This window comes from Colius striatus, chromosome 1 (assembly GCF_028858725.1).
Source record: "Colius striatus isolate bColStr4 chromosome 1, bColStr4.1.hap1, whole genome shotgun sequence".
Lineage (NCBI taxonomy): Eukaryota > Metazoa > Chordata > Aves > Coliiformes > Coliidae > Colius > Colius striatus.
In genome coordinates, this window is record NC_084759.1 from 170,987,107 (window position 1) to 171,013,624 (window position 26,518).

A 26,518-nucleotide genomic window follows, 5' to 3' on the forward strand; every position below is an offset into this window, starting at 1 on the left:
AGATTGCTGATAGTGAAACAAGAAAATGCTTGCAGTTCATGACCAATACAGTTTACATGTCCTATTCAGCCTTTACAGAAATCGTGACAGAAAGAGAATCTTGTTACTTCAAAGCAGCCCTCGGGTGTCTCCTTCATGTTACATGACCTTCTTCTCTTTCTTCCAGTTCAGTCTTTGTGCCTTACACACCTGCCACCTGACTCATTCACTGCATGCTCTCTCAAAACTTAAAGTGCTTTGTCTTTTGGGTAGAACACTTGTTTCACTATGAGGACTGCTGAGTAGCAATGACATGTAGACTGGGACCTTCTAAGAATATTAGTATTTTTCTATCAAATTACTAGTATCACAGTGTTATATAAGCATCTGTCAATTTGACATTTCCCAATATTTGTGTGAGCTTACATTCTTAACATTGTTGACAGGTTTCTGTATTACCTATTATTCTTTAAACCATTACCTAGGTTTCTCTGTGGGAAAAACTTTGTTTCTGACATTATGTTTGTATACAAATAGTTCCTCAAAAGAGTGAGTACTGAGTTGTCAGACTAGCTGTCCGTCATAGGACATATGTGCTTCCTGGGCACCAGGAAAGATCTGAGAAACATATGTGACCAGTGGAGAACTGTAAAGGTTCAGGATCCCATGTTCCTTCCATTCTGTTTCATGCAAGTATGATGCTTTTTTCCTCTTTTATTGGTTCTTAGCTTATTTCTTAGCTGCATGGCTGACTTTTTTTTCCTAGCAGCTGCTTGATTTTCCTTTTCCTTACTTAACCTAGTTTAAGTCTTCTTTTCTAGAAGGTCCTAAATCCTCAACATGCTATTCCCTCTCCTTACAGCCCAGTTTTTTCTTCTGTCTTTTGCCAAATAAGGTTTAGGTGATTTTCCAGCGCATTTCTCTCACACTGATGATTTCCCTTCATAAAGGCCTTTTGCAGTTTTCATGCCTGTCCTTCTTTAGACCTTTCTCATGTCTTTCTCTCTTAGCAAACCATTCCCAAGTTTCTTTACTGCAGCATCTTTTCAGATCAATCACCTTCTCATCTCAGTTCCTCCCCTTCCTGCCTAAATAGCCTCACTCTCCCCTCCTCTTGGCTTTTTTCTTGATTCTCTGTGCCAGATCTGTCAGGTAATGAAGAGACACAGAAAACATGAATTTTCAATATAAAGTCTACAGTATATTCTCTGTGTGGGCAAACCAGTATGATTTTCCCTAATGACGCTTTCAGACACAGTTGATCTGTTTCAGCTGAAATAACTAAGGGAAGAAAAAAAAACCATACAGCCTGAGATAGAGGTTACCATCCTGAGAAGAAAATCACACCAAATGTTTGAACTGTGGCCAAGTTCTAAGCTGTAAGCAATTAAAATCAAGATGTTTTAATGAGAAAAGTCTATGATTCTCAAGTATATTTACCCTATAGATTTTTTTTTTTTACTTTCTTTCAGCTTGCTTATGATTTGTTGTTACAGTTTGATAGCCATGTTGCTAGTAAATTATTCCAGAAGGGAAGAGTTGCCATGTTTTACAAGGATTTCGTAAACCTTACAGATATTTCTTTCTTTACAAACTTCTTGATCATCCCTGAACAGGAGTTTAGCTGAACCATAAAAGTTACAAATTACTCTAACAGGTCCAATTAACATTTCTCTCTAGTGCTTTTGAAACAATGGCCTCATTAAAAGCAGCTTAATAAACATCAATTTGTATGAGAGGAAAAACTGAAAAGGTGAAACGAGATGTCCCTGCACCAGAAACCTGAAAGTACAATTTAATTGTTGTAAATACTCACGAAAGGATGGGGGAGTGGTTATCTTCTAAATTCTACCTCATATATTAAAATATTCTGTATTTTACTTAGTGGGTACTGAGAGTAAAGGACAAATTTGTCTTCAAAGACTTGTCAAAAAAGTGAAACCTCTACTTGTATGCAGTTAGTCTAAATAGATTACAATTCAAAAAAATAAGTCTGAAATGTCTCATGTATGTGCATTCATTGAAGTAGAACCTTCCTAATCTATCCTCCTATCTCCTCACAAAGCACATGATATGATTTTCCTAGGTGCAGTTCAAGGGTTTGGATCCTTCTGCCTAGTAAAAATACTCTACTGTGGTTCTTTCATTTAGTATTTAAAAACAAATCATGAAAAGAGGAGATTGCTGTAATGACCTTTCCTATTCACCATCCAGTCTCTAGGCAAGTGGAGGGAAGGAGCTAAACCTCATATATATTTAGTAAAAGGTGGGGGGAAAGGATTGATCAAATCTTTCCACTTTGCATGAGGGCTATTCAGGTGTGCCATGAAATGCAGGGAAAGAGAATTGCCATTCCTGATATATGCTCATACCTGGGGTCAGTTGGAAGTTAGTGAAGACTCTTTCACTTAAGTTGGCTTATCTGTTTCTTTAGCAAGCTCGTCAACAACAGAGTAACAAGGATAATGAAGTATCCTGATTTGTGCTGGTTTGAGCAGGTAGCTGGAGTACTTAAATTCAGAGTGAAGGTGTGAAAGTTTTACAAAGAGGATGATAATTAATCTTTGTGGAGATTAAAGGATCTCAGTGTGTGGCATGCAGTTCAATGCAAGAGAAGCTCTGTAATCAGAAAAAAACCCAATTTAAAAAAAACAGCCTTGGGTTTGGTTCAGTGGCACTGCAGTCATCCAAGAGACTGAGGAATGAGGGACAGATTTTATTTTCTTCCTATTAGAGAAAGCTTGTGCTCTAACCCCAGAAGTTGTCTCTAAAAGGGGTCGTCTCTAAGGAAATAACAGCAGCAGCAGCACCAAAGGCTCCATTCCTGCTTCTGTTTCAAGGAGAGGAAAACACTGTTTCCCAAGCCTTTCCTTAAGAGAGGTGTTTAAAAAATCCAGAACCGAACTGCTCCATCCTGTTTTTGTTGGTGTGACATAGCCAAACTGTGCCTGACAGGTTAATGTGAGGCAAGAAAACACCAGAATCCCTCAGAACATTTCCCAGAACACCTATACTGGGCATAAACTGAGAGGTTAAATTGGGATGCAGTAGGCAGATTTTCACCCCTTTACACTAAGGTTCATGATTCATTCATTATTTTACATGACATTTACACTGAAAAAGGAAGTGTGAATATTTTTAGGGCTTTTGCCTAAATACGATCTGTCTCAGCAAAACCGGGGTGATTGAGATCTGAAGCAGATCCCCTGAGACTGCACCATGTAGTATTCAGCACAATACTGCTCAGAGAAGACAGTACTGAAGCCTGTGAGCTGGAAATGTAGGTAGGGGGGAAAAAAACCCCAACATCTAAGCTGAACGAGTTTATCTTGAAATCAGCATAGTTACTCAAAGACAATTGCACCAGTGCCACATCTTACAACATGATCTTGTTACACAGAACTGTACTTCTGATGATGGTGCTCAACTGTGCAATGAGTGAAATGTTATGTTGTCTGTTCATTTGCTATTCAAAACACATTCCTCTACCGTAATTTCAAACTCTCATAAAAACTTGCCATTGCATCTTGTTTCCCAAATGCATGGTTACCACGCTTTGTTCATTTAAAGGGATCGCTTTATAGCCTATGAACTCAGTATTTATCAGAGTGGTTTGCGGAAATAATATTGATAAAAATGGCTCTGTGTGTTTGTCTATGTTGTGACAAAAAAAAAATCACTGGATTTTTCTTTTTTAATCAGTTCACTGGTGACTCACATTAGTGGCTTTTGACCTTCTGTGAGTCTCATGATTTTCATTTGTAAGGAAACTGGCTGGAATATTCTAAAAGTTATTATTGATTGCCCATGTTCAGTGTAGATGCTGGAGGATGCTAACAAAATGATGCTTCTGTGATGACTGAACATGTATTTGAAATAAACTGAAGGCAAGTACCGACTGCAGGTTTCATTTAAATCTTACCTGTTTTCTTCCTGGAGGAGAAGAGATGATTTTGTGAAGAGTACTTATCTAGACTGTTCACCAGTTTCATCTTTAATTGCAATTCTGATACTAGAAGAAAAGTCCTGGCTCACTGCAACCAAAAAAAAGAGTGCTGAGCCCTCCCGAAGAGATGAGTAATGAAGGATATGACAGCTTCCCAAGGTTACAGGTAAAGCTGTGGCAGGTGGAGGTTTCTTCCTTCTTCTCCTTCCCTGGCTGATAAAATGGCATTTTTACATGCAGAACTCACACCAGTATAAATGCACTCTTTCTTAGAAGAAAAGTCATGTGGTGACCCAGACCCTCACATTACCAGCATTAAATTGGAAGCACAGTAGGGCTTTGCCCATAGATGAAAACAGCTATAGGGCGTCACAGGCAATGAGACTCTGGGGAGAAGAGAGGCAGACAAGGGGAGAACAGAGATGGGGCATGCTAATGAGGAGGTCTTTCTAGGGTAAGGTTTCCTACTGTATTACACATAAGCATCTATAACCCATACTGCCTCTGAATTGCAGGGTTAGTTTCACTTTTTTTTTTGTTCTGCCAGATAATCCAAAGGTTATGTACTTGAGAAGATGGTAACATGTACACCTTGAGGCAGAGCTTTGGGACTTGTTTTATGTTACTTAGGAAGTCCCTCAACACTTTCTTTAAAAACTCCTAGTCGGGTTTTTCTTTATCCTTTATTGTATATCCAAAAGCTATTGCTGATCCATGTCATCTTGCATGGGTTCTTAAGTGAAATCTAAGAGATTCAACCAGCTTAAAGAAGGAAAGAGAAAAAACAAAAAGGAAAGAAACCACCCTCCCTGGACTGCAGACAAACTCAGCCTGTGGTTTCCCCTCTGTCATCCATATGATTTTGGTGCAACATCCCCCATAGCTGTAAGGAAAATCTAAAAGAAACATCCCCTGCAATCCCTCCTGCCATTTTTTGGCTCAGAAAAGCCATCAGCAAGTTATAACTAGCTGTTGTTATTCAAATTTAACTTCCTGATTTTAAAATAAATGCTTAATTCAGGTATTAAATACCCTGAAATTACATTTTTAGCAAAATGAATAGTTTTATCTTCTTTGTTTAATATACTCTGCTAGGTGATTCTCTCCACAGAATTTAGTAGTTTAGCCACAGCAGTGCTGCAGTGTGCTGTCACCTGAAGTGTTTAAGATGAGAAGAACAACTATTGATCCCTAGGTCAGCTGTCAGATACCTTTCAAGAAGTTAACTAAGGCCTGGTCCAAGTCTATTTGACTCAATAGGAAGACTCTCATTTATTCCAGCTTGGATTTAAAATAGGACCCAAAGGAGAAAAATTGAGCTTGTCCTATGTTTGAAGAGCTTTGCTCATAGGGAATTAAACAGCAGGGCTGTGCTTCTTTGCCCTCCTTGGTTCTCACCAAATGGACACCCAGTTTATACCAACAAAAATGTCTTCTGACATTGTATGTGTCTTCTGGTTTAACTGCTAAATCAATGTTTTATTTAATTGTCAGCATAAGAGCATCTACTGGAAGGATTCTACAGCCAGATCAAGTCTGAAATGTAGGAAAGACTCATATTACAAGGACATAACTGTGGTGCAGATTATTTAACAACAGTGCTGTTTACAGTGTTTAATTGCACCCAGTTACCATGCAGACCTCTCCTACCTATTGAAGAAAAGAGAACTCATTTTCTCTTTGCACCTTTGCTAAGATGGGGACAGGGTGTACATGCATGAAATTAACTGGTTTTGTGACAAGTTTTATAGGTCATCCCAGTTTGGATCTAGATCACGGCAAAAGTCTCCACCCTCAAGCATGCCAGAGAAACAGTTAGATGAACAGCCATCATGCATTTCGTTTTATTTCCTTTTAGACTTTCACATAACAGATGTAAAACATTAGCACTTGATGTTATAAATCATGGTGGTTCATTGGTGCTGCTGGTCTATCTCAGTGGGTTCTGCCATTCTTTAGCTGGATGTGGAATTTGAGAGAAGCATCAGCTGCTATGTTCAAACTAGAAAACAGCTGCGAAGGAGAAGCCAAAGAACAAAGGATGTGTCCTTTCTGTGCTTCTTTGCGATCCCCTTTGCAGGAGGAGTGGGGTTTTTTGAGACTTCAGCAAACCGCCTCACACTTAAACCCATGATTTTAAGTACAGTGAAAACCAGTTTACACCAACGTTTATCTTGTGATTCTCTTCTGCCTACCCCCAAGTAACTGCCTGTCTGCTTTTTTTTTTTTTCATATTTTCAAGCAAAATTGAAAAGTTGTTCTGCCATTTCCATGAATGAGGTTTGAGAAAGTTGTTTTGCATATGAGAAGGTTGGAGAAGTTTTTCTTTGAGGAGATGTTCTTTCCAGAGCACTGGAATATGAACGTGCAATTCAGTAGTAGGTACTAGTTGAGGGAGAGGAAGCTCTTTTCAGGAAAGTATCTTCTGCTTATCCCAGAAAATCCACCTCGACTTAGCTACGTTTGGAAGTCTTTAAAAGGATACAGCTCAGTCTGCTCAGGAGAAGTAGCATTTTGTGACAACTTTTCCAAAAGATTTTGTGTATATTGAGGGAAGTATTTTCTTGTCTTTGTGAAGTTCCTTTCAGTTCAACTCTTTGGGGATAGAAAATGCAAGTATTAGAGATGATGCCCATGCAGCCCTACTCAGATGCCTTGGAGCACATGTATTATGATACAGATTTTAATTTGAATCATTGAGTATGTTTTTCCTTCATCAGTACTATTGCATAGTACTAAGTGTTCTGAAAAACAGTCAAGTGGGATAAGTGTTCTAAAGAATAACTCTTGATGTAGATGCCTAAACTAGGGCAGGCAAAACGTATTTTAAATGCCAATTTAGGAGTTTATGCCTCAAGCTAAGGTGTAGCTACCTCAGGTCAGCTCTACAGATGTTTTGGTGCAGTGAATCCCAGTGTAGGTGTCTCAGATTGTCCTCTCTGGACTAACAGATGCTTTCAAACTTCATTTCTTTAATCTTTGTTGATCTTTACAGTGGGGAAAATGCCATGATTTTGCTCTGAAGGGTGGTTATAAGACACAATCATTAATAAACACATGTGGTAATGAATATTCAGAGGCTGCACCATATAATAGCTCTCCTATCACCACATATCCTCAGAGAACATTGAGAACACTGTTGAGTAATTAAGGCATGAGCATGGTAAAAAAAGGGAAAACCGTTGCTTCTCATTAAATGATCACTCTCTACCTTCTGCATGAGGCTCCTGAAGAAGGAAGAATATCTGATTATTTAATTAAAGAAGGGAGGTAAAAACAAGTTCATCCAAGCAATATTCAGTCTGGGGTTCATTAAATTTGAAGTGCTTTGTGCCCACATGGTGACCATAATGTTTTCTTTTTAATGTCATTCTATTTGTAAACAGACACTTCTGAGCTTTTTTTTTTAATGTGCATGTATTTTTATAATGATTTATATTGATGTTCTGCTGGCTTTAATCAACTCCTCATTTGGGTTTTTACAATATGCATAAGTGAAGTCTTTCTGTTCTGATCAGCTCAGCAGTGTTGAATGGAATATAGCCCCCTTCTGAGCACTGTGACCTCTAATTTTTCAAGGTCTCTACAGCTTAGATAAATTTGGGTGGATTTTCACTGGTTAAAAAAGAAAACAGAACAAACCAAAAAAATAAACCAAAAAACCCCACACCTGGAAAAAGCTTTTCACAGTTTCTTCTTTACACACATTCAGTAATTACTGAATTGCAAATCTGCATAACTTATGAGCACTGGAACATCTTCAAAAAGAAGAAAGTCATGAGACAGAAGCATTAGAGAACCTGGAGTCCCTCTGAGCCTGGCAGCAGGAGCTGCTCTGGCAGGAAGTAAATGGCTTGTGCTGTGGCAAAGGAGGAGCCACAGGACCCTTGCCAGGGGTGACCCCAGTAACAAGCTGGCAGGCTGCCTGCAGAGGAGGCTGCGTTTCTCACTGCTGAGACTGTCTTGTAACAAGGTGCTTGGGTTTCTGGAGGCTATTACTTGATGGGGATTTCAGGAGAAGAAATGTAGAGGACTGTTTTTGCTGGAAATGTGTGCTGCGTAGGACAGGAGACACAGAAACTTTCTTTTACTTTAACCGTGTGAATACTCCCAGTAGCGCTGTTTCTGTGTTGCTTGGAACAAGCACTGGGAAGGGAAAAGCTGGAAATACATAAGCACCAGATAAGCAATCCCAAATTGGTTTGGCATGTGGGATCAAAGAGCTTATGTTCAGAACCCTGGCTTCTGTGTTGGATTTGAGGGCAATTTACCTAAATTACTTTCTCTATTTCTTTTAAATGTTTCTGCTAAACTGCTGCTCGGGCAATACCGAAGCTGAAAGAGAGGGCAGTTAGTAAACTTGTTTCCTGACTTATTCTCCCAAAGTTTCATTTCATGAGTTGTTGACACTGAATGGCAAAACATCCTGTGCAACCCCTGAGAGCTACAAAGCTCTCACTCTTTTCCTCAGTGCATAAATGTCAAGGTCAGATCTCAGCCTCAAGCTTCCGCATGGTAGCATTTTATACCATGTCTGTGCCAATGCACTAATTATTTATAAGACAGCTGTGCTAGAGCACAGATTATTGACAAGAAATCAAAGGTTTTGGGGAAAAAGTGGTACCAATAGTACGAACTTGTAGCATCAGAAATTTGTCTTATCTGTTATGGACAATGATGTAGAGCTTACTTCAATTTGGGGTTTTTTTTCTGGTTTGTGCTCACCTAATAGGCTTTGCAGAGAAGAGTTTTAGACTGGACTGAAACCTCCTGCCTGTTCAACCAAATCAAGTCTTCTTAGCAGAAGCACACTCAAAGTCAGCTTTCCAAGCCAGGGACTGTACATGACTCATGCACAGGGGTCACTAACGCATGCAAATAGTAAGTAACTATGAATGTATGAGACAGTGTGGCTCGGTACAGAGGAGCCAGGAGCAAGGTCCAGGGTTACACCTCAAGTATGCCAGGCAGCCCAGCCACATGGGAGCAGGATTCCACTTGGGTCAGCCACCTTGGTGAGAGGCAGAAGTGGTCACAGGTCTGGCGCCTCGCTCCTGTGGCTCTGGTGCTTCCAGGGCCTCAGGTCACCCCTGTGACGTGACAGGGGAGACAGATACAGCTCAGGTACCTCGCTGCCACAGCACTTGACGTGTCCTTATTTGACTTGACTGTTTGGTGTGCATGCTAGCTCTCTTATCAACATGCCCAAACCGTTCAGGGCATACTTTTGCTCTGAAACTTTTTGGATTATCCAAGACAGCACTACGCTGGTAGAGCCCTGGGCAGATGGGAACTGTCAGCTCAACACAAAGTTTGGGTGTTAGCAGTGTTTGTTCCCATCTGTCAAGTGCTGGCATCGATGAGCTTTGTACTCTGTAGGCTTTTGAAGAGAATCCAGTCCCACTATAATTAATACTGTTCCCGTTTGATGGAAACTTAGGGTCATTATGGCAAATAGACATAATTTATGGGTACTGCAGCACTTTATATTATCTGTAGTAGTGTGTACTTGCAGGCATACTTTCAAGGCTGGCAGATGTAAGATTTGACACACCAGCTGTGTCTTAGTTTGCAGGCAGAGGAGCAGATTGTGTTGTCCTTATTTGTTCTAGTTGTTGTGATTAGTCAGGTAAAGAATGGTGCAAGAGCTGGAGTGTTTTGAAGAAATCAAAGTTCTTGTGTATTTTATTTCCTGTTGTACTTGCAATAAAAAATAAGTATGACAGTTTCCTTTGTACATACCTATCTGTCTGTCAGGTTGCCCAGGCAAGCTGTGGATGTTTTCCACTGGGATCTTTTGTGGATCCCTGGAAGTTTTCAAAGCCACGTTGGATAGGGCTTTAAGCAACCTGGACTAGTAAAAATGTTCTTTGACCATGGTAGGAATATTGGACTAGATGATCTTCAAGGACCTCTTCCAATCGAAAGCACTCTATGATTTGATGGTTCTGTGTTTTTATCTGTGCTTTGTGCAATAGAGAAAAAAGTATTTTGGATAACAGGATCTCATCAGAAGACTTTGAATATTATTTGCACTGTTTTGGGGGACAGAATTCCATCACTACTGACTTCTGCAAACATTTCACAATCAGTTTAATGCTACTTAGTGTTTCAGGGCAGTTTTCAGGAGCCATCCTTCAATAGAAAGGTAGTGTTTGAGGCCTAGATTGCAAAACTAACCATAAAGGTGTATTTGTAGGCTCTCAAGTTCTGAAATCATGTTCGGCCATCAGAGGTGGAGATTTGGGTTTTCAATAGTTCTTTAAGTGCCACCTGAGTTTTTCTGTGTAGTATTCATTTTCAAGGTTACAAGAAATTTCAGATCCTGGGCTTATTTCAAATACATTCAGACTAGCCTCAGAGGCAGATCTAGGATCTTCTGTAGGGTTCCATCCTCCGTGTCCCCTGTCTGTTGTAAATTCAACAATGCGCAAATTGAGGTTTAACTTAAGAGGACACACAAAAAGATACAGGTTAAGAAGAGATTGGGATTTAATGATGCTTTTGAGCAGAGAGGAGACCAAGTAAAAAAATGAAAGATATCAAAGCATGAAACAGATTTAGGAGGAGGAAGGGGTATCCCAAGAATTGTGCAAAGTCTTTTAAGCAAAAAGGGTTTAGGCCAGCTTTTGTGGTCTGAACATGAGAGAAAGCCTGAGAAAGCCTCCGAGCACATTTTAAGTACATCTCCACCCACACTGGTGTGAGCACTTTGAAGGCAGGGATGGTTCTTAGCTGATTAGCAGACATTTCTGAGCCAATAAGGATGATAAGGCTAAGGTTGCAAAGTATGAAATTAAGTGAAGACAGCTCCCAAGCCTTTGATTTGAAGAACTTGTCTGAATTAAGGCATATAAACGAACTGCAGGAATTTGGCAAGAAGAGGAAAATGGGAAGACTGTGCCAGTCATTTGACAAGAGTATGACATTTCTTCTGTGTAGGGGAGGAGACAGGTGGCACATTCATTTAGAGAATGTCTCCTGAGGTTGAGAGGTCTCTCTGATTTCATTATCACTCATTCTGCTGGCATCCTCTTGAAATTATTCTTGTTTTTCGTAAACTGATTATTCTAAATGCGACAGGGTGTAAAATGCCATCAGTGAGGGTTTTTTTTCCTTAGCAGCAATTTCATGCAGTTCTGTGGATTCTGTGAGCTTTCTTTCAATTAGTAGCCCAGTGCTGTTGCCAGCAGTAAGGAAAAATACAGTGTCTTATAATTTTTCTTGCCCTTCTAATCCTATCTGAGCCAGGTAAAATTAGAACAACTGTTGCTCACTCCACAGCCTGCCTGAAACACACAGATACTCCATAATCAGGGGAACACAAGTTGCATACATATTTTATGGTGGGTTATAAGTTGGGCCTTGGAGACTGCCACTGACCCTTTGAACAAGAACTGTATTTAATTTTTAAATAGTTGCTTTATTATTAAAGAAACTACCAACATCTCTCCCCACATATTGCTTGCAATATATAATGTCAGCTTACTCGGTTCCAAAATGTATTTTAGGGTGAAGTCTCACATGTTGTTAAGCTTATTAATATATTTTTTGTATTCTAACTTTCAGGAGAGAATTAGAAACACTGTCAATGACTTTTAACTTTTCAGACATCATTATCAGAGCTTGCTAGCCAACATTGATTCTAGTTTCCAGTAAGATAGGAGATAAAAAAGGTTATTGTGCTAAATGAAGCATGAAGAAAGCCAGGGTGCAAACATTATGCAGTATTAGTAGAACAGAATACCAAGGCCAGTACCCTGGTCCTGTGTATGGTTTACTTACGACTTTTATAGTCATGAAAGTATGAGGAATCAAGTAATACTGCTCTAAATGTATGTCAATGGCAGTACCCAGCTGTAGGGCATCTTGAATGTTGTTTCTGCACCCTTTAGACATGGCAGACATCTTATTCCTGCCTCTCTTCCTTGCTGATACTTTCCCTCTTCAAAACCATTGAGCTATGATCCCAATCTCAATTTCATAATTAGATCATCTTTTAAAAAAAGTCATCAATATTCCTGGGTTTGCAAAATGGAGATTAGGGATTTGTTGAAATCAAATGATTTTGAAGTCCAAGGAAAGAGTATTACATAAATAAGCAGCCTCCCACCTGCAAAATTTTAGTATTTAAATCAATCACCTCTGTGTTTGTAAGGGAGACTTAGCTCATCATCTAGTTGGTTATAAATATCGGTGAATGAAAATGCTGCTACAAAGGAAATTTAAAATGTCCACAAAATAAGTCATATTTTAGGATGTGGCTGATGTGGTATGGCATGGTACTTAGCACAGGCAATTAAAATCCATACCAAAAGTGGACATTTTCATCTCTTTGCATCCATGACTGTGAGCTACAAAACTAGGAAAAGAGGAGGAAAGATGTGTTAGTAGAGAGAAGCATGGAGGAGGGAGAAAGGTGGAGAAAAGCTTCCCTGCTCCCAGCAGATCTGCCTGTTGCACAGTGAGATAACTAGCCGTTTCTGGGGTTTTGGCTCTTGTTTTGCTGGAGACCATGGGAAAGTCAAGCAACTGGAGGAGGTTGACCACCTACCACTCGGGCAGTCTCAGGGAAACATGACAGTAGGGAAATAGCAGGGCCAGAGTTCAGCAGAGGATTATGAGTCTCACTGCTGCAGACAGGCATATGATCTTGCCAGTGGATTGTAAGGAGGTGTGATAACTTTTATCAGTCTTATAGAGAGAGCATTTTAATGGACCCTTCCTTCTGGGTTGGATACTCATTTCTTTAAAAAACCCAGTCCTCAAGAATGCAATAAGCAAACCACAGGGAGGATGACAAGATTCATTAAGTGCAATTTAAGATCCTGTTTGACAGTAAGGAATAGTCTGCTGGTTAACAAAAAAAAGTAGCTGTGAATGCACTCAGAATCCCTGAGTGCTTTTATGTTGCTCAACTGTCAGTTGAGACGTGTTAAAGGGCATTGCAAAATGGTCTATATGGAGTGTCACAGGTCTCAGAAACAAAATTCATCCACTCTGTTAGAAGTTCTGGCCATTGTTTGGGTTGGTTACCTGGGCTCAAATTTATACAACTGGCCATGGATTTTAAGTGCACTGTAAGAAATGCTTAGACTCTTATTTTTGCCTTTTAGCAATCTAGCTTTCCAAAGGAATGACAAATACTCAAAGCTCTTCTGGTGACAAACCTGTGGTATGTCTGACACCTGAAATTTTGAGCCATTTCTGGGGGAAAAAGAAAAAAAAATAGTTCTACTGTTTTGACTGCAGTTGCTTCCTACAAGAAGCAGGGATGCTAATGCCTAACGCTGATTCTGAGTGGACTGACACAACTACTCCTGCTGCCGGTTCCTCAGCATCAGTTGTTCTGTAAATACCCTGTTGTAACTGAGATACAGCAAATAACAGCCCAGATCTGACAGCAGGAGCTGGAACTGCTATCATGCAGTTCTGTGCCTTACACACTTACTTCTGGCGGTGATGTGTCAGTTGTCTCAAACTTTCTAGAGTGAGAAATGGCTGCAGTAGGTTGATTTGCACTGGACACTTTCTGTAACTCTTACTGGATCACACACACCAAAAACTTGTGTTTTTGTTAAAGAAAGCAAGTTCAAGGAGAGGGCCATACATTCCTGCATATAAGGACTTGTTAGAGTCCCTATATGAGGCTTTGCCCAACAGGTTCCTTGGGGAACAATCAGTGACTGTTCATATACATCAGAGCTGTAGCATGGATGATTTCTGAGCAGGTGCTAGAAAAGAATCATTGATTTTTGTGAATTGAAATGAGCACAGAGAGAGCAGAGGAAAGCAAGTATAAAGTGTAGGCCATTTTGGAGCCATGGGGGGATTCAAAATGATTTCTCCCAAATGATTTGCTGTAAACTTTACAGTGTTTTGCTCTTAAAGGAGTGTCAGAGATTTCAGATTTTTTCCATTTCTCCAACAATGTTTAACTTCACTAAAATACATCTCTGTAATGCATCCAGCTACTGGTTCAGTCTTTGGACATTGCTACTGGAAATTGTGGTTTGGGGATTTAAGATGTTTTTCCTTTTAGGAGAGTTATAGCAAGATAATCCAGGTGTCATATGGCCTGACCTTAATGAGGTGAACTGCTCTGAAAATATAATCTGGATGTCCCTTTGTTCTAATTAATAATATGCTTTCTTGATTGGTCTGAGCATGTGGCACACATTACTGGGTATTAAGGTTACAAAAACAGAAAGATAAGATAGAATTGGATGTGCTGACAAAATAAAACCCAAATGGACAAAATAAAACTCCTACCTGAGAGAGGTGCTGCTCTGCTCACTGTCTTTGGGATGCAAAGATTTTGTACAAAGGGAACAAAGAAAGATGTGAGGAGCAGAGAGGAGCACTTTTTAAAATATATATATATATATATTATATATATTTTATATATATATATATATATATATATATACACCAAGAAAACATGCTTCTGTGAAAAACTGTCTTCTAGTTTGACAGGAGTGAGACACATTTAGATCTGTGAATGTGTTGTTACAAAAGCATTAAAACTTTACTTTGGGAGAACTGCAGTTTTGAGGAGCTTTGCATTTGTTTACTGGTCTGAACTGGCACAGACTTGCTGAATTTTATTTTCTTTTTTACTACTTGCAGTCAGAGAATCACAAAAACAACAGAGAAGGCTACGTGAACCTACTATGTACTATATTAAGGTGAAAAAAAATGTTAGCCTGTGGATAGCTAACAAGAAAAGAGCTTGTTGAGATAAAAATAGTGTGAGATAGTAAGATATCCACTTGTTTGTCCACAGATATCACTGCTAGAAGATACAGCAGCATCCAGGAAAGATCAATAACAGTCTTGTGGAGCTGTGTCTTTCAACAGGTTCAGCTGGCTCTTTAAGGTCAAAATCTGTTTTGACACCCATCGTCTTTGTCTGTCTCTTCTGAGCTGCTCAGCAAATTATTTGTACCTTCTGTTGCCATGCCTTCTGAAAAAAAAATAAAAATAAAGCATCCAAAACCTTCCAGTTAGAGAACTGGGAAGCTGGAGAGCAGAGATAATAGGAACGGAGAGCTCGGTGTTCCTACAGGAATATGCTCACAGTATAGCAGTACTTCACAGCTTGAAGCACGAGAAGGCTTTGGAAAGAAAAAACCATAAAGAGAAAAAAGGTTTGATTTCCTATGGATTTAGAGTCAATATTGATTGCAAGCTATGACTGAAGCTCTTCCCATTTTAGGGCATTTATAGATGTTTCACATGTAGATTCTCTGCAGCCTAATAAAAGCAGCTCACTTTTTGGCTCACCCTACTGTTGGAATCCTAAAGATATTTTCTGTCTTCCACTACCCACCAGTTGTTGAACTGGATTCAACAAGCCACGAGGATAGGCAAGGTTTAGCAAGCACATACATTTAAAAATTAGGATGCATGTAATGTGATCACTCAGGTTCTGTTTCCAATGGAAATCGGGATAAAAAAAGATCTTTTTTAACTTTAAATATCATGACTATCTTTTGAGGTGAGTTTTTATTCAAAACTTTTATATATCATATAGTATATTTACACATCATAAAAGTATATTCAGTATAAAAACCCTTGTTGCCAGTGATTTAAGCTGTCAAATAAAAAAGGTGTGCTTCTATCTGCCTGAAGAAATGTATTAGCATGCAGAGAGCAATGCTGCTTCCTCTGGGAGGTTTTAATCAAGCCTCTTGTACTGATTGAGATGCAGTGCTCAAAAGTGAGGAAAATTATTAACAAAATCAAATATCTAGAGCATTCTTCACACAAACATTCATCAGTATATCCTATGTAATTACATAGCCAATAAATCAACATAGTATGTAAGTGCTTCAGTCACAGTGTAAATATCTTAATGACTGAAACATCTTCACACGTGAATAATTTATACCTGTGTGATTCATTTTTCATATCCATGCTTTACTTCAACATGATAATCTAATCCTTCTCTGTCAGGGAATGTGTGCTTGATTATTGCCTTCTGATTTCTATTCCTTGTGTTTATTTTCCACAGTTAGACACCGTCCATTTCTTCTCTTCTGGTTCTTCTAATGTAGTTATAATATTTATTCATCCTGTCTGCCTTGGTTTGCCTTCCCTGTGCATTTCAGCAGGCACCTGGGAAATAATGCAAGGGCATAAGCTGATCGTGCATTTCTCAAGTAACTCAGGAGCAGCATCTTGAAAGATTTACTCATTCTCAACAGATACTTGCATTTAGTTTCCTCTCCTCAAGGCAGTCATTACAGACAGGACTTGCAGAAGCCCAATAACAAGTTGAGTTTTGCCATTTTCTGTATTGATGCAAGTTCAAACCTTTGTCATAGTGCTGGTGACAAGTATTGTTTGAGGTTTTTTTCCTGTATGTTTGTAAAAAGGAGCTTGTTTGTAGTATCAGAAACCACCAGAATATTCAAGAAGAAAATACTTGTTTGTCAGCACAGGAATAGCAATTGGGAATTCTTAAGTTCTGCTCTGCTGAACATCCTTATTTGGCTGCATGCAAGTCACCCTGTGCATCCCGCCTTACACACACCCTTAACCAAGGCATCTAAGCAGCAGTTGGGTTATGATAACCTCCTTCTTTAGTTACTAGAGAAAGACAGGGAGCTGCTGAGGGCAGTTCATCCAGCTGTAAAACTATTTAGTGCCTGAAGCTCCAGACAAGAACACTACCAGGTGGACTCTTCTTTTGGGCTACAGTTGAAAGTCTGTTCACTTTTGCAGAACAGCTTATTTTGGTAGTGCCTGTAGAATTTCAGCCTTCAAAAAGTCAGTCACAGTTGGGAACAAAAAGGAATCACTGAAATTAAATAGGCACTTTCAAAAATACAGGATCTCCCCTTCAAATCCTCTACTTCTAACTGGAAGAAAGGCAACAAAATATAAAAATTATTTCAAGTTGTGAGGGTAAAAGGAGTTCTATAAAGTAATTAACTAACATTTTACTGGCACTGTACACTAGTCCATCCAAGCACCTTTTTTCACTCCATTTCTATATCCAGTTTACCTACATTACTCCAATTAGGAAGAGCACCTTAGCTGAGTGTTAGTTAATCAGGCTGTCATTCAGTTTCTTGTATCATCATATAGTTTGTTAGTTTTGTATGATAATACACTATTTCCCAATCTTTCTCTTCTGTGTCAGAATTACATTTTTTGACTGATTCTCTAGATTTAAGACTGAATGGAATATCTTATATCTGTCTTCTCCTCTATACTTTGAAGCCCAGCTGCAGTTCTTTTACAGCTTCAATCTCAGATACTTCTGAGAGACATCACAATTGAGTGTTTTCTTAGTATTCTTCCAGCAGCTTCCAGTACTCTGAGTATGAATCTCTTCTGTTTGCTAGCAGAACATTTGGTAACTTTGCTCCAGCATGAGTATTTTTTTAATTAATTTTTTTCCTTATTCTGATTGTAAGCAGCTCCAAAGGCTTTTGATATCACCTTGCTGCCTCAGCCTTTTTATGTCCTTGAAAGACACAGCCGTTTACTATGTCTTACTTCAATGAGATCAGTTGTTGATCAATGGGTATCAATTAGAAGGAGTTCTTAGGTAGTCTCCAGAATGTGCTTCACTCTTACCACTGCCTGCTTTGTTTTGACATTTAGGAAGCAGGCTGATGTCTTTTTCTCTCTATTCTGTCTAGCACTTGTCTCTGTTGAGCATAGTTCCTCACTGTGGTCGTCAATCATGAGTGTTGCTGCCTCGCATTTTTCTACTTATTTTTTCCAGTGTTGGTCATTTACTATTGGTGTCCTGTTGCAAGGCAGTACTTTATCCAGTGACAGGGTATTATGAGAATCTTCTCAACCTCCTCACATACATTTTGCTTTAACTTCTATTATTCCTAGCTGTCATGCCTCCTCCACTTTCCTCATTTTCTCCTAAATTGTCCTTTCTTTTTGTGAGGGATTTCTGGTAGACCTTCTCTTTGCTTTCTTCATTTGGTTATTATAGCTGTTGTCCACAGACCTTCCCCTTCTTTTCTAAAAATCAATTTAGCATCCTTCTCTAACCTATTCACGTATTCTTTTTTTTTCAGATAATTTTCTACTTTTTTTTACTAATTCTCTTTCTTCAGCATGTCTGTTTTAAATTCCAGGTAATTTTTAGCTTCAGTTGTTCAAGAGAGTGATATGCTAAAACATTCTGGTTTCCTGACCTGGTCTGTGTCTGATTCTGACACACTCAGAAACTTCCAGACATCCCGGAGTCACAAACTTCCTCTTCCTTCTATCATTTCCAACATTAAGACCTGATTCTTGATACCTAAACTGGTACTATTCCAGAATCTCTTAAAGTGGCATGTTCTCTAGTTAGAGAAATGGAATAGCAGTGGAGATTTTATGTGGGGAAAATATGAAAATGGCAGAAGTACCACACTGGTATAATACTTATCTTTTGTTGTCTTAATTTTAACAGATTCAGTAGCAACAGCATCTGGACCACTGCTAGTTGAAGTTGCCAAAACTCCTGGTGCTGCTCTTGGGGTTGCACTATCTACCTCGATGTGCTGCAACAAGCAGGTCATTGTCATAGACAAAATCAAATCTGCAAGTATTGCAGACAGGTGAGTGTGACAGAGGGCTGACACTGCAGGTCCATACATCTATTTTCTACTTTTATTTGGCTTTGTTTTAAAGAAACCTTTCCCTTTTTGATAAATTGACCGAACCACATACTCTCAAGGTTGCAGGTCTTAAAATCAGCACTTTGTCAGATCAGTGTTCCATACTGCTGAGTTTAAGACTCCAGGACACTATTTACTTTAGCTCATTCATGTAGAATTATTCAATGACATAAGCCAGCCCCCATATAACATGTGATTGGTCTGCTTGCACTATGCAACTCAGGGATTTAGAGGTCTGCTCTGGCTATTAAACGTACTGCTGTGGCAGAGTTTAGTATTTAAAAAAATGAATAACCCACTGGAATTCTTAAAGTAAGCCCGTAATATGGAACAGCTGTCAAGGGAAGTAAATTTTGAGGCTTTGCAACCTTGAAATGTTCTTTTAGAATATATCACTCATTCTCGTGGCACAGTGAAATGGAACTCCTTATGTCTGGCTATTTTTATTGATGTTTTAGAAGATGTTTGAGGTATTAGGAAGACTGGCTTCTGTATTTTGAAATTATTTTGCTGTAATTTTTTTCACCTCATTTAAAGCTTTGAATAAAACCATTAAAACCATTTTTTAAAAAGATAGATATTTTTCCCCAGTGGTCTAAACCTCTGTAGCAGAACTGTGAGGTCTTTTCTGGGGTGCGTGTGTGTGAGTGTGTGTGTGTACATGTTTATACATATACAGTATATTTCTATATACATATCTCTATCTAAAAATTCCTTAAATATTATGTTTCAGCAGCAAATTCGTCCTGCATGTCCCCAGTCACCCTACCTTGTAACTCCTCTTTGACAATGGTGCTTTTGGTAGCACCCACTTGTAGCAGTGAGTCTACAGCTCCTCTGTGGGCTTTTCCCTACAGTAGAAACTTTGAGAGTGACGGCCATTGATCCAGGGGTGTTCTCCAGTTCAATGGTGCAGGATGCTTTAATTTTCTCCCTCTGTTTTTTCCCATTTCACAGGGGGTAACCAATTAAAGGAGCTGTCCACTTGACTGGTACGTCGGGATGCTGACTGCTGTGTTTGCATTTCTCAACTCATCCAGTAGCCAGTCTCTTGAGTGCAGCGAGATTTAGCAGATAGCCCCCTCCCCACCCCACTCCTCAAGTCACCATGCTAGCCCTGGTTTCATTATTTGTTTGACTACTGCATAATTTCATCGTCATTTACAGCTTTTGTACTAATAAATGTTTGAATTATAACTCAAAAAATGATGAACTGGGTGCTTGTGTGAGGGATATGTGACCAAGTTATTCAAGTCTCCTTAAGCTCTCTTCATTTTATTCTGCTGCCATTCACACATATTTTTATAGTCAGCTACCCCATTCCAGTTCTGTGAGTGATGTCCTGGTATATACTGTATTAACTGAATTGTTTTTAAGGTTTGAACTAATAGATATAAAGTCTGACCAGTCACAGTGCCTACAAAACACAAATCTCTCTCGAAAAAAAGAGAACACGTTCATAGTTGTCATGACCAGTTTGAAGGCAGTAAAACACATTTTCCAAGCAAAGAGCATACCTGATCATACTGAGTTTTTTCCTCTTTTATGTAGATGTGGTGCATTACATGTAGGAGACCATATTCTGTCCATTGATGGCACCAGCATGGAGTACTGTACACTGGCAGAAGCAACGCAATTTTTGGCGAATGCAGCGGATAATGTTAAACTTGAGATCCTTCCTCACCACCAGACACGTCTTGCACTGAAAGGCCCAGAGCACGGTAAGGGAATCTGTAGCACCAAATACCCCGTTCTTTTTCTGTCTTTTACTTTGCCTGCCCTTACTGAATGGCCAAGAAAGCTATTGTGGCAATTATGTCTGTAAACGTTGTTTCACCTCTCCAGGTTATGCTTCTGTGGTTTCTGAGAAGCTCTGTGATTTTTTTCTTGGCCCTCTGAGATTCCTATGGGTAGAGAGGGAAATGTTTTATAGAGAAATGGCTCTGCACACCTGTAGATGTACATAAAGGCACCTGTTGACTCTGCTGTTGCAATTGTTGGGGAGCAACTAGATACTTCAGTAACTGAACCTCTAAATTGTTTCTTACATTTAGAGGCAGGAGGAAGGACCGCAGCCAATTTCTTTTCAGCATCCTGACTTGATAGTCTGTTATGACTACTTCAGTGATAACACCTGTTCTCCCCTAAAATAACTCACCACCCTACACACCCACCCCCCCACCTCATATGTTCTCTTGTTAATGGTATTGTTATATATTGCCCTTGTGTTTTAAAGTACATCTGAGATTGGTTCATGGGTTCATTGTCAGTGCTTATGAAAAAGATTTGTCTGGAATCAGTTCTCTAGATCCCAACCCTTTTTCACCATGACTCTTATTTCATACCAACATGCTTGAAGAGAATGACTTTCCATTTTCAAATCAAAAATATGTAAACTATCTTAGTATTTGAAGATGAGGACTCCCTGTCTTGCCTTATAACTAATCCTGAGAAAGTGGCTAATTCATGGTATTCTTAAATTCAGTCTAAAATACTGCAAGTTGATGGATGTCATCAACATACAAGGGTCATCAAATACTTATATTGCCACATGAACCAACAGTACCGTTTTCTGAGCCTATAGTACGGTGCTTCTTCCTCTTTTAGACCAAGACAAGATTTTTGAGGTCTAGGAAGGTCAGTGATGGTAAATGTTCTTGGACACCTACCTATTGTCTTTGGGCTGTCCTTGGATAAGCGATGCTTTAGTCAGTTTGTCAGAGTGGCAAATATTCAACTGGTGTCTGAGGAGACCAAGGTGAAAAAAAAAGTCACCCTTGCAGAACCATATTCTTCTGTTATGCAACTGCACCTCTTTCCCCTTTCCCCTTAAGTCAGATAGAGGGGCAAGAGAGCAGGGAGTGATACTGCAGAAGCAGACTGAGATAGAGACCAGATTTTGCAATACGTTTCCCTTTTTTTCAGTTGTGACAGTATGTTGCAAACAGACCTTTCAGTTTTTTGAAGCAAAGATTTCACACAATCCATTTCTATCTGGTTAAAGAACCTTTGAAGACTGTTTCTTTGCAGAAAATGAGTATCAGGCCAAAGATTTGTGTAGATGATTGTATTATTTGAAGCAGTTGCTTTCTTAACCAACATTTAAAACAAATAGATACTGTGTTAACGTGATAGCCACCTTGACCCAGTGTAGATGGTTAGAAAAAGCAATGCTCTTGCCATGACAGAGTTAAGAACTGGGCATTACAAAATCATATTGAGGAGATCTGCAAAAGATACATAAGGGCATCTTTTGGGGAGAAATCTCCTTAAGGTAATAAAGCTGCTTTCTTAAATAATGCAGAATAACTACGATGTTTACAGCCCTTCTCAGCCCCTCGCCAAGTGATGCTACTCCAATATCACGACCAAGATGCAACATGCATCTTTATGGAAGCAAGTTCCCTCTTGGAAACAACCTTTCATCAGATGTGATATGGCCTAGATGCTGCAGAGTTTGAAAAGCTCCCTTTATGTGTCTGGGATAAGCTGAGTCATTAAGGCTGTATCTTTTGAGCTCAGTTATTGGTCTTATGGGAACATGTTAGGAATTTTAAATGGGCAGGCAAGTCAGTATATAAAATAAATTGAAATTGTAACCCTAAAATAAAATGGAGAGCACTATAAAAGATCAGATTTTTTTCATGTTTTTTTTTCCTTTATACTGTGATGCTAACGTTCATTTCTCTTGCTGCCCCATTAGTTTTATATCCACTGTACACAACTCTGGGTTGGAATAGCTCAAATTACCACTAAATTACTATGGTTACACACGATAGTATTTTCTTTTACAGAACTTTTGTTGAATTGGGATTACCCTTCTACAGGCTGATCAAACTGAATTTGTGTACCTTCCCACTTTGTAGGACATTTTTATCTCTACTCTCAAGGTGAAAATAAAACATTAAAAAAAAAAAAAATCGAAGACTACCAGATAATTTCCTGCTGGAAGCAGTCTTTTTAATTAAATAAGGCTCTCAGCAACTTGAAAATAATGAAAACACACCTGGCCACATTGTTCTTATCAGATTTTAATTTTAATTTTTACACCATAGTTAAAATTCGGAAATCTTGCTGTCTGTGCTTGTCATCAGGGAGATGGTTTCATCTGAGAAGGTATAATTATAAGTCTGGAAGATAAACATAGCTGTTCTCAGGCTACCGCTACTGTTTCTGGGACTTTCCTGGCTGACATGAGGTTTTCCAAAGTCTCTGAGGTTGTTGGCATTGCGGCCAGTGGGTGAAGTATCCCAAGGCATAGGCCAGACAGTAACACCTCGCCCTCACCTTTGTTATCTGTTGAGGAGGAAACCAAATAATTGATTATTTTTATTCAGATAGGGCATGGTGAGGATGCTGTGAGGGAGGGAAGTAGGCCTGGGGCACCCTGATGAAGGGCATAGAATCATAGAATGGTAGGGGTTGGAAGGGACCTTTAGGGATCATCTAGTCCAACCCCCCTGCAGAATCAGGGTCATCTAGATCAGGTTGCATAGGAACATGTCCAGGCGGGTCTTGAAGACCTCCAAGGAAGGAAACTCCACAACCCCTCTGGGCAGCCTGTGCCACGGCTCCCTCACCTGAACAGTGAAATAGTTTTTTCTTATATTTAAGTGGAACTTTTTGTGTTCCAGCTTCATCCCATTACCCTTTGTCCTGTTGCTAGCTACGAAGCTCAGCAGTGCCAAGGCCTCCAGATTCCCAACTACCCCACACAGCTGTGAGGACACGGTGGGCCCCTATACTCCCCTTTCCTGAGTGTGTGCTCCTCACTGTGCTGATAGGCATTGCTTTTGCATGAGATAAGGTTTAATAGAGTCAGACAATTAGTAGATGATTACTATGTAATAGGAAGTGAACTGAAAAGGTGTTTTTTCTTCTGACACTGCACAGTGCTTGCTGCAGTAGATACCTTTTTCACTCTTTGTCTCGCGGAGTAAAATTTGAAGCAAGGTGTGGGTCCGGACTAAAGAGTCAAGATCTTTGGCAACTGCTAAAAGTCCAGTATAGCATGGCCTGCTATGTAGCAACATAGTACATGTCTGCAGCCACTATAGATATAGCACAGAGAAACAGGTAATACAGATCATGGGCCAGTGACTGTAACTTATGTTTCATAGTATAGGTGAACCCCTTGATGGTTTTAAGACAAAAATTCAGTGAATTTGAAGTGTTCCTCTACAGTTCAACAAGATACTGCTGAATTTAATGACAATTAGACAATATGTAATGAAAGGGTGCTTCAGTCATTTTCCTTTAATAATTGACACATCAACTGAAATGTTTCCCTTTCTTTTGATAAATGCTGGCCTTCGCTTGTGGCATATCCCAGATTCCCCATATGTAGAACCATAAGTCAAATATGGTCTCAAATTTCATACAAAAAAAAGGATTGTTTTAAAGTTTTGAAGATCGAGTTTAAAGAAAACATTAAATTGCAAATCCAGCTTATTAATAACAACTTTTTATTAACCAGGCTTCAGGAAAAAGTTTTTCTGATGCTAGCCCAGGGAAGTCGTTTACTGCACAGAATAGCATAATGCCAATAATAGATAGTGGCAAAATTAAAATGTCAATGCAGTAAATTGAAATAACTGGCAAGTAAATATGTCCATTGTAGACAGGGCTACGTATAGCATTTGACTGGTCTTTTGAGCTAGCAGATACTTATTAACCTTCAGTTAGCGATCAATGTAATATCTTAGCATTTTCTGAGGAAGTTTGCAGTCTTAGCTCCTAAAGCCTGAGTGAGATTAGAAATTGATTCACTACTAATCTTTTTTTAAAACAAATGCAAGAAAACAAAAAAAACCCACCCCAAGCAGAAGCATGTATTCTGAGAAAAAAACCTATGATTTCTGTTCCTCAAGTTAACATTTCCCTGTAGGAAGATGACCAGTTTATTTATTATTTTATTTTATTTTCAATTTCTTTTCATTTTTGGACTTCTTTTTTCTTTGCTTGTGCAATTCAGTTACTTTTCCTGTTCTCTGGTCCTTTTGTTTTCTGATTTTCCATCATCCCTTCATGCGGGCAGTGAAAGTTCAAGGAAGCAACAGCCAACTTACCCGGGATTCCTGTGTGAACAGCCACAGCAGCCTCCTCACCTACCACCATTATAACACCTACCACCCTGACCATTGCAGGATGCCAGCCTTGAAATTCCAGAAAGCATCTCCTCAAAAAAGCCTTCGTAACGTTCCACACTGTTTCCTACTGACATTTTCTCTCCTTCTCTTTTTCTCCCTCCTCCTCCCTCCCCTCTTATTTCACTCGTAGTTTTCCCATTTCAGGCACTAAAACTTTTTCATTTTTATGGATGCTGCACTTTTTCATAGCCATAGCCAAGGTTATTTCTGACATTTTACACCTTTTCCTTTCTGTAACAACATAGCTTTTGTAGACACTAAAAGGCTTGAAAATTGTGAATTTTTCAGCTCTTCTGATACATGAGTAGACCATTAGATTTGAGTAGTGTATATAAAGCATGATTTTTGAATGCAAGGCATTGCTTAAAGATCTTTTGTCAGAAATTACCTACTACAAAAAGGCATTTTGAAAATCAGCGTATGTAGATATTTTGATCTGCCTCCGTGGATATGTGTTGAAAAATTTTATTTAACATGCTTCACCTAAAATAAGTTGTATACTATGAATGTACTTTTTGTATCTACAGTATCTTTGTGAGTTTCCAGCAGGTATTTTCATGAAATGCTGGCTATACTTTTACCTAGGGTCACCTTTGTAGTTTAATGTCTTTGTTTATTGGAAATGCACAAATCATTCCTGTGCATCATACACATTGTTTGATTCACTGATGAGTTACAGGCATGTGCCGCACTCTTCCATGAAGAATGAGTGCTGTATGCCAAGTGTTTGATTTCTTACAGCAGCTTTGGTGTCTTCATCCTTCTCTCCTACCTCCATGAGTGCATACAGCTTGAGTTCCCTGAACATGGGGACCTTACCTCGCAGCCTCTACTCCACCAGCCCGCGTGGGACAATGATGAGGCGGAGGATGAAAAAGAAGGACTTCAAAAGCTCCTGTAGGTGGTAACAGCATTTCCTCAAAATGTGCAGTGAATGGGTGGAGGAGGGGGAAGATATGGAAAAAAAGGTACAAAGTACCTTAGTTAGTATATATATATGTATATACACACTAGGCAGGTGAGAGAACAATTGAAGTTTCTGGCAGATGTTGGGAAACATCAGCATTAAAGTATTTGTCCAGTGTTAAAATGAGATGAGTGGAGGCCATGCAGCTTATCTCATCTGTAATATATAAAGCAATGTTTTCTTTAGACAATTCTTGAAGAGTTTGTTATACCATTACTAAAGTGATTTTAAAATTCCTTTTCAACTCTTCCCATTTCTATCAGGAAAATAGAATTTATGGCTGAATAGTCAAAACCAGATTTCTCATAAGCTCAACCAACTGTCATATTACGGAAGGAGAGGAGTTTACCACAGTATCTCCTAGGCACTTTTGATGTTTACATCTACACCATAACCTCTACAGACATTTTTGGGAGGAAGAACAACAAATAACAGTGAAGAAGCAAATACCGGGGAGGACTAAATAGCCTTGTTTCTGACCACTATCTGGGTTTTAAAGCATGGATTTCCCCTGAGTCAGTAATTTCCCAAGCCAGGGTGGATATGGTGTTCCACTTTGCGTATTGCTAAGCATTCACTGAGCCAGAGAGAGTGTGGCTATGTCAGCGTGTTGTTTCCCAGACTTCGCTTAAGCGCTGCCTCTCCTTTTGGCTTGTCTATCTTCACTTGATCCTCAGCATCTCAGTTCATCCAGAGCAGGGAAGGGAGAACTGCTCTGTAAATTGTCTCCTCTGGCTAATAATGCTCACAGGTCCATTCTGGGGAAAAAAATGAGCTGCTGAACATTACAGCACTACTGCCCTGTGTTAAAGATTTCCCATGGTTGTAGCAAAATCAG

The 26,518-nt window shown here is 39.3% G+C and overlaps 1 protein-coding gene across 1 annotated transcript in view; it reads left to right on the plus strand.

Moving 5' to 3' along the window:
- Positions 1-26,518, plus strand: part of GRIP1 (glutamate receptor interacting protein 1) — a 323,990-nt gene that overhangs the window by 253,934 nt on the left and 43,538 nt on the right. Inside the window, exons 8-11 of the mRNA XM_062016662.1 lie at positions 18,357-18,504; positions 20,116-20,285; positions 24,602-24,757; positions 25,455-25,610. Coding sequence (XP_061872646.1) covers positions 18,357-18,504; positions 20,116-20,285; positions 24,602-24,757; positions 25,455-25,610 — 630 coding nt within the window. The remainder of the gene's footprint in view (positions 1-18,356; positions 18,505-20,115; positions 20,286-24,601; positions 24,758-25,454; positions 25,611-26,518) is intronic.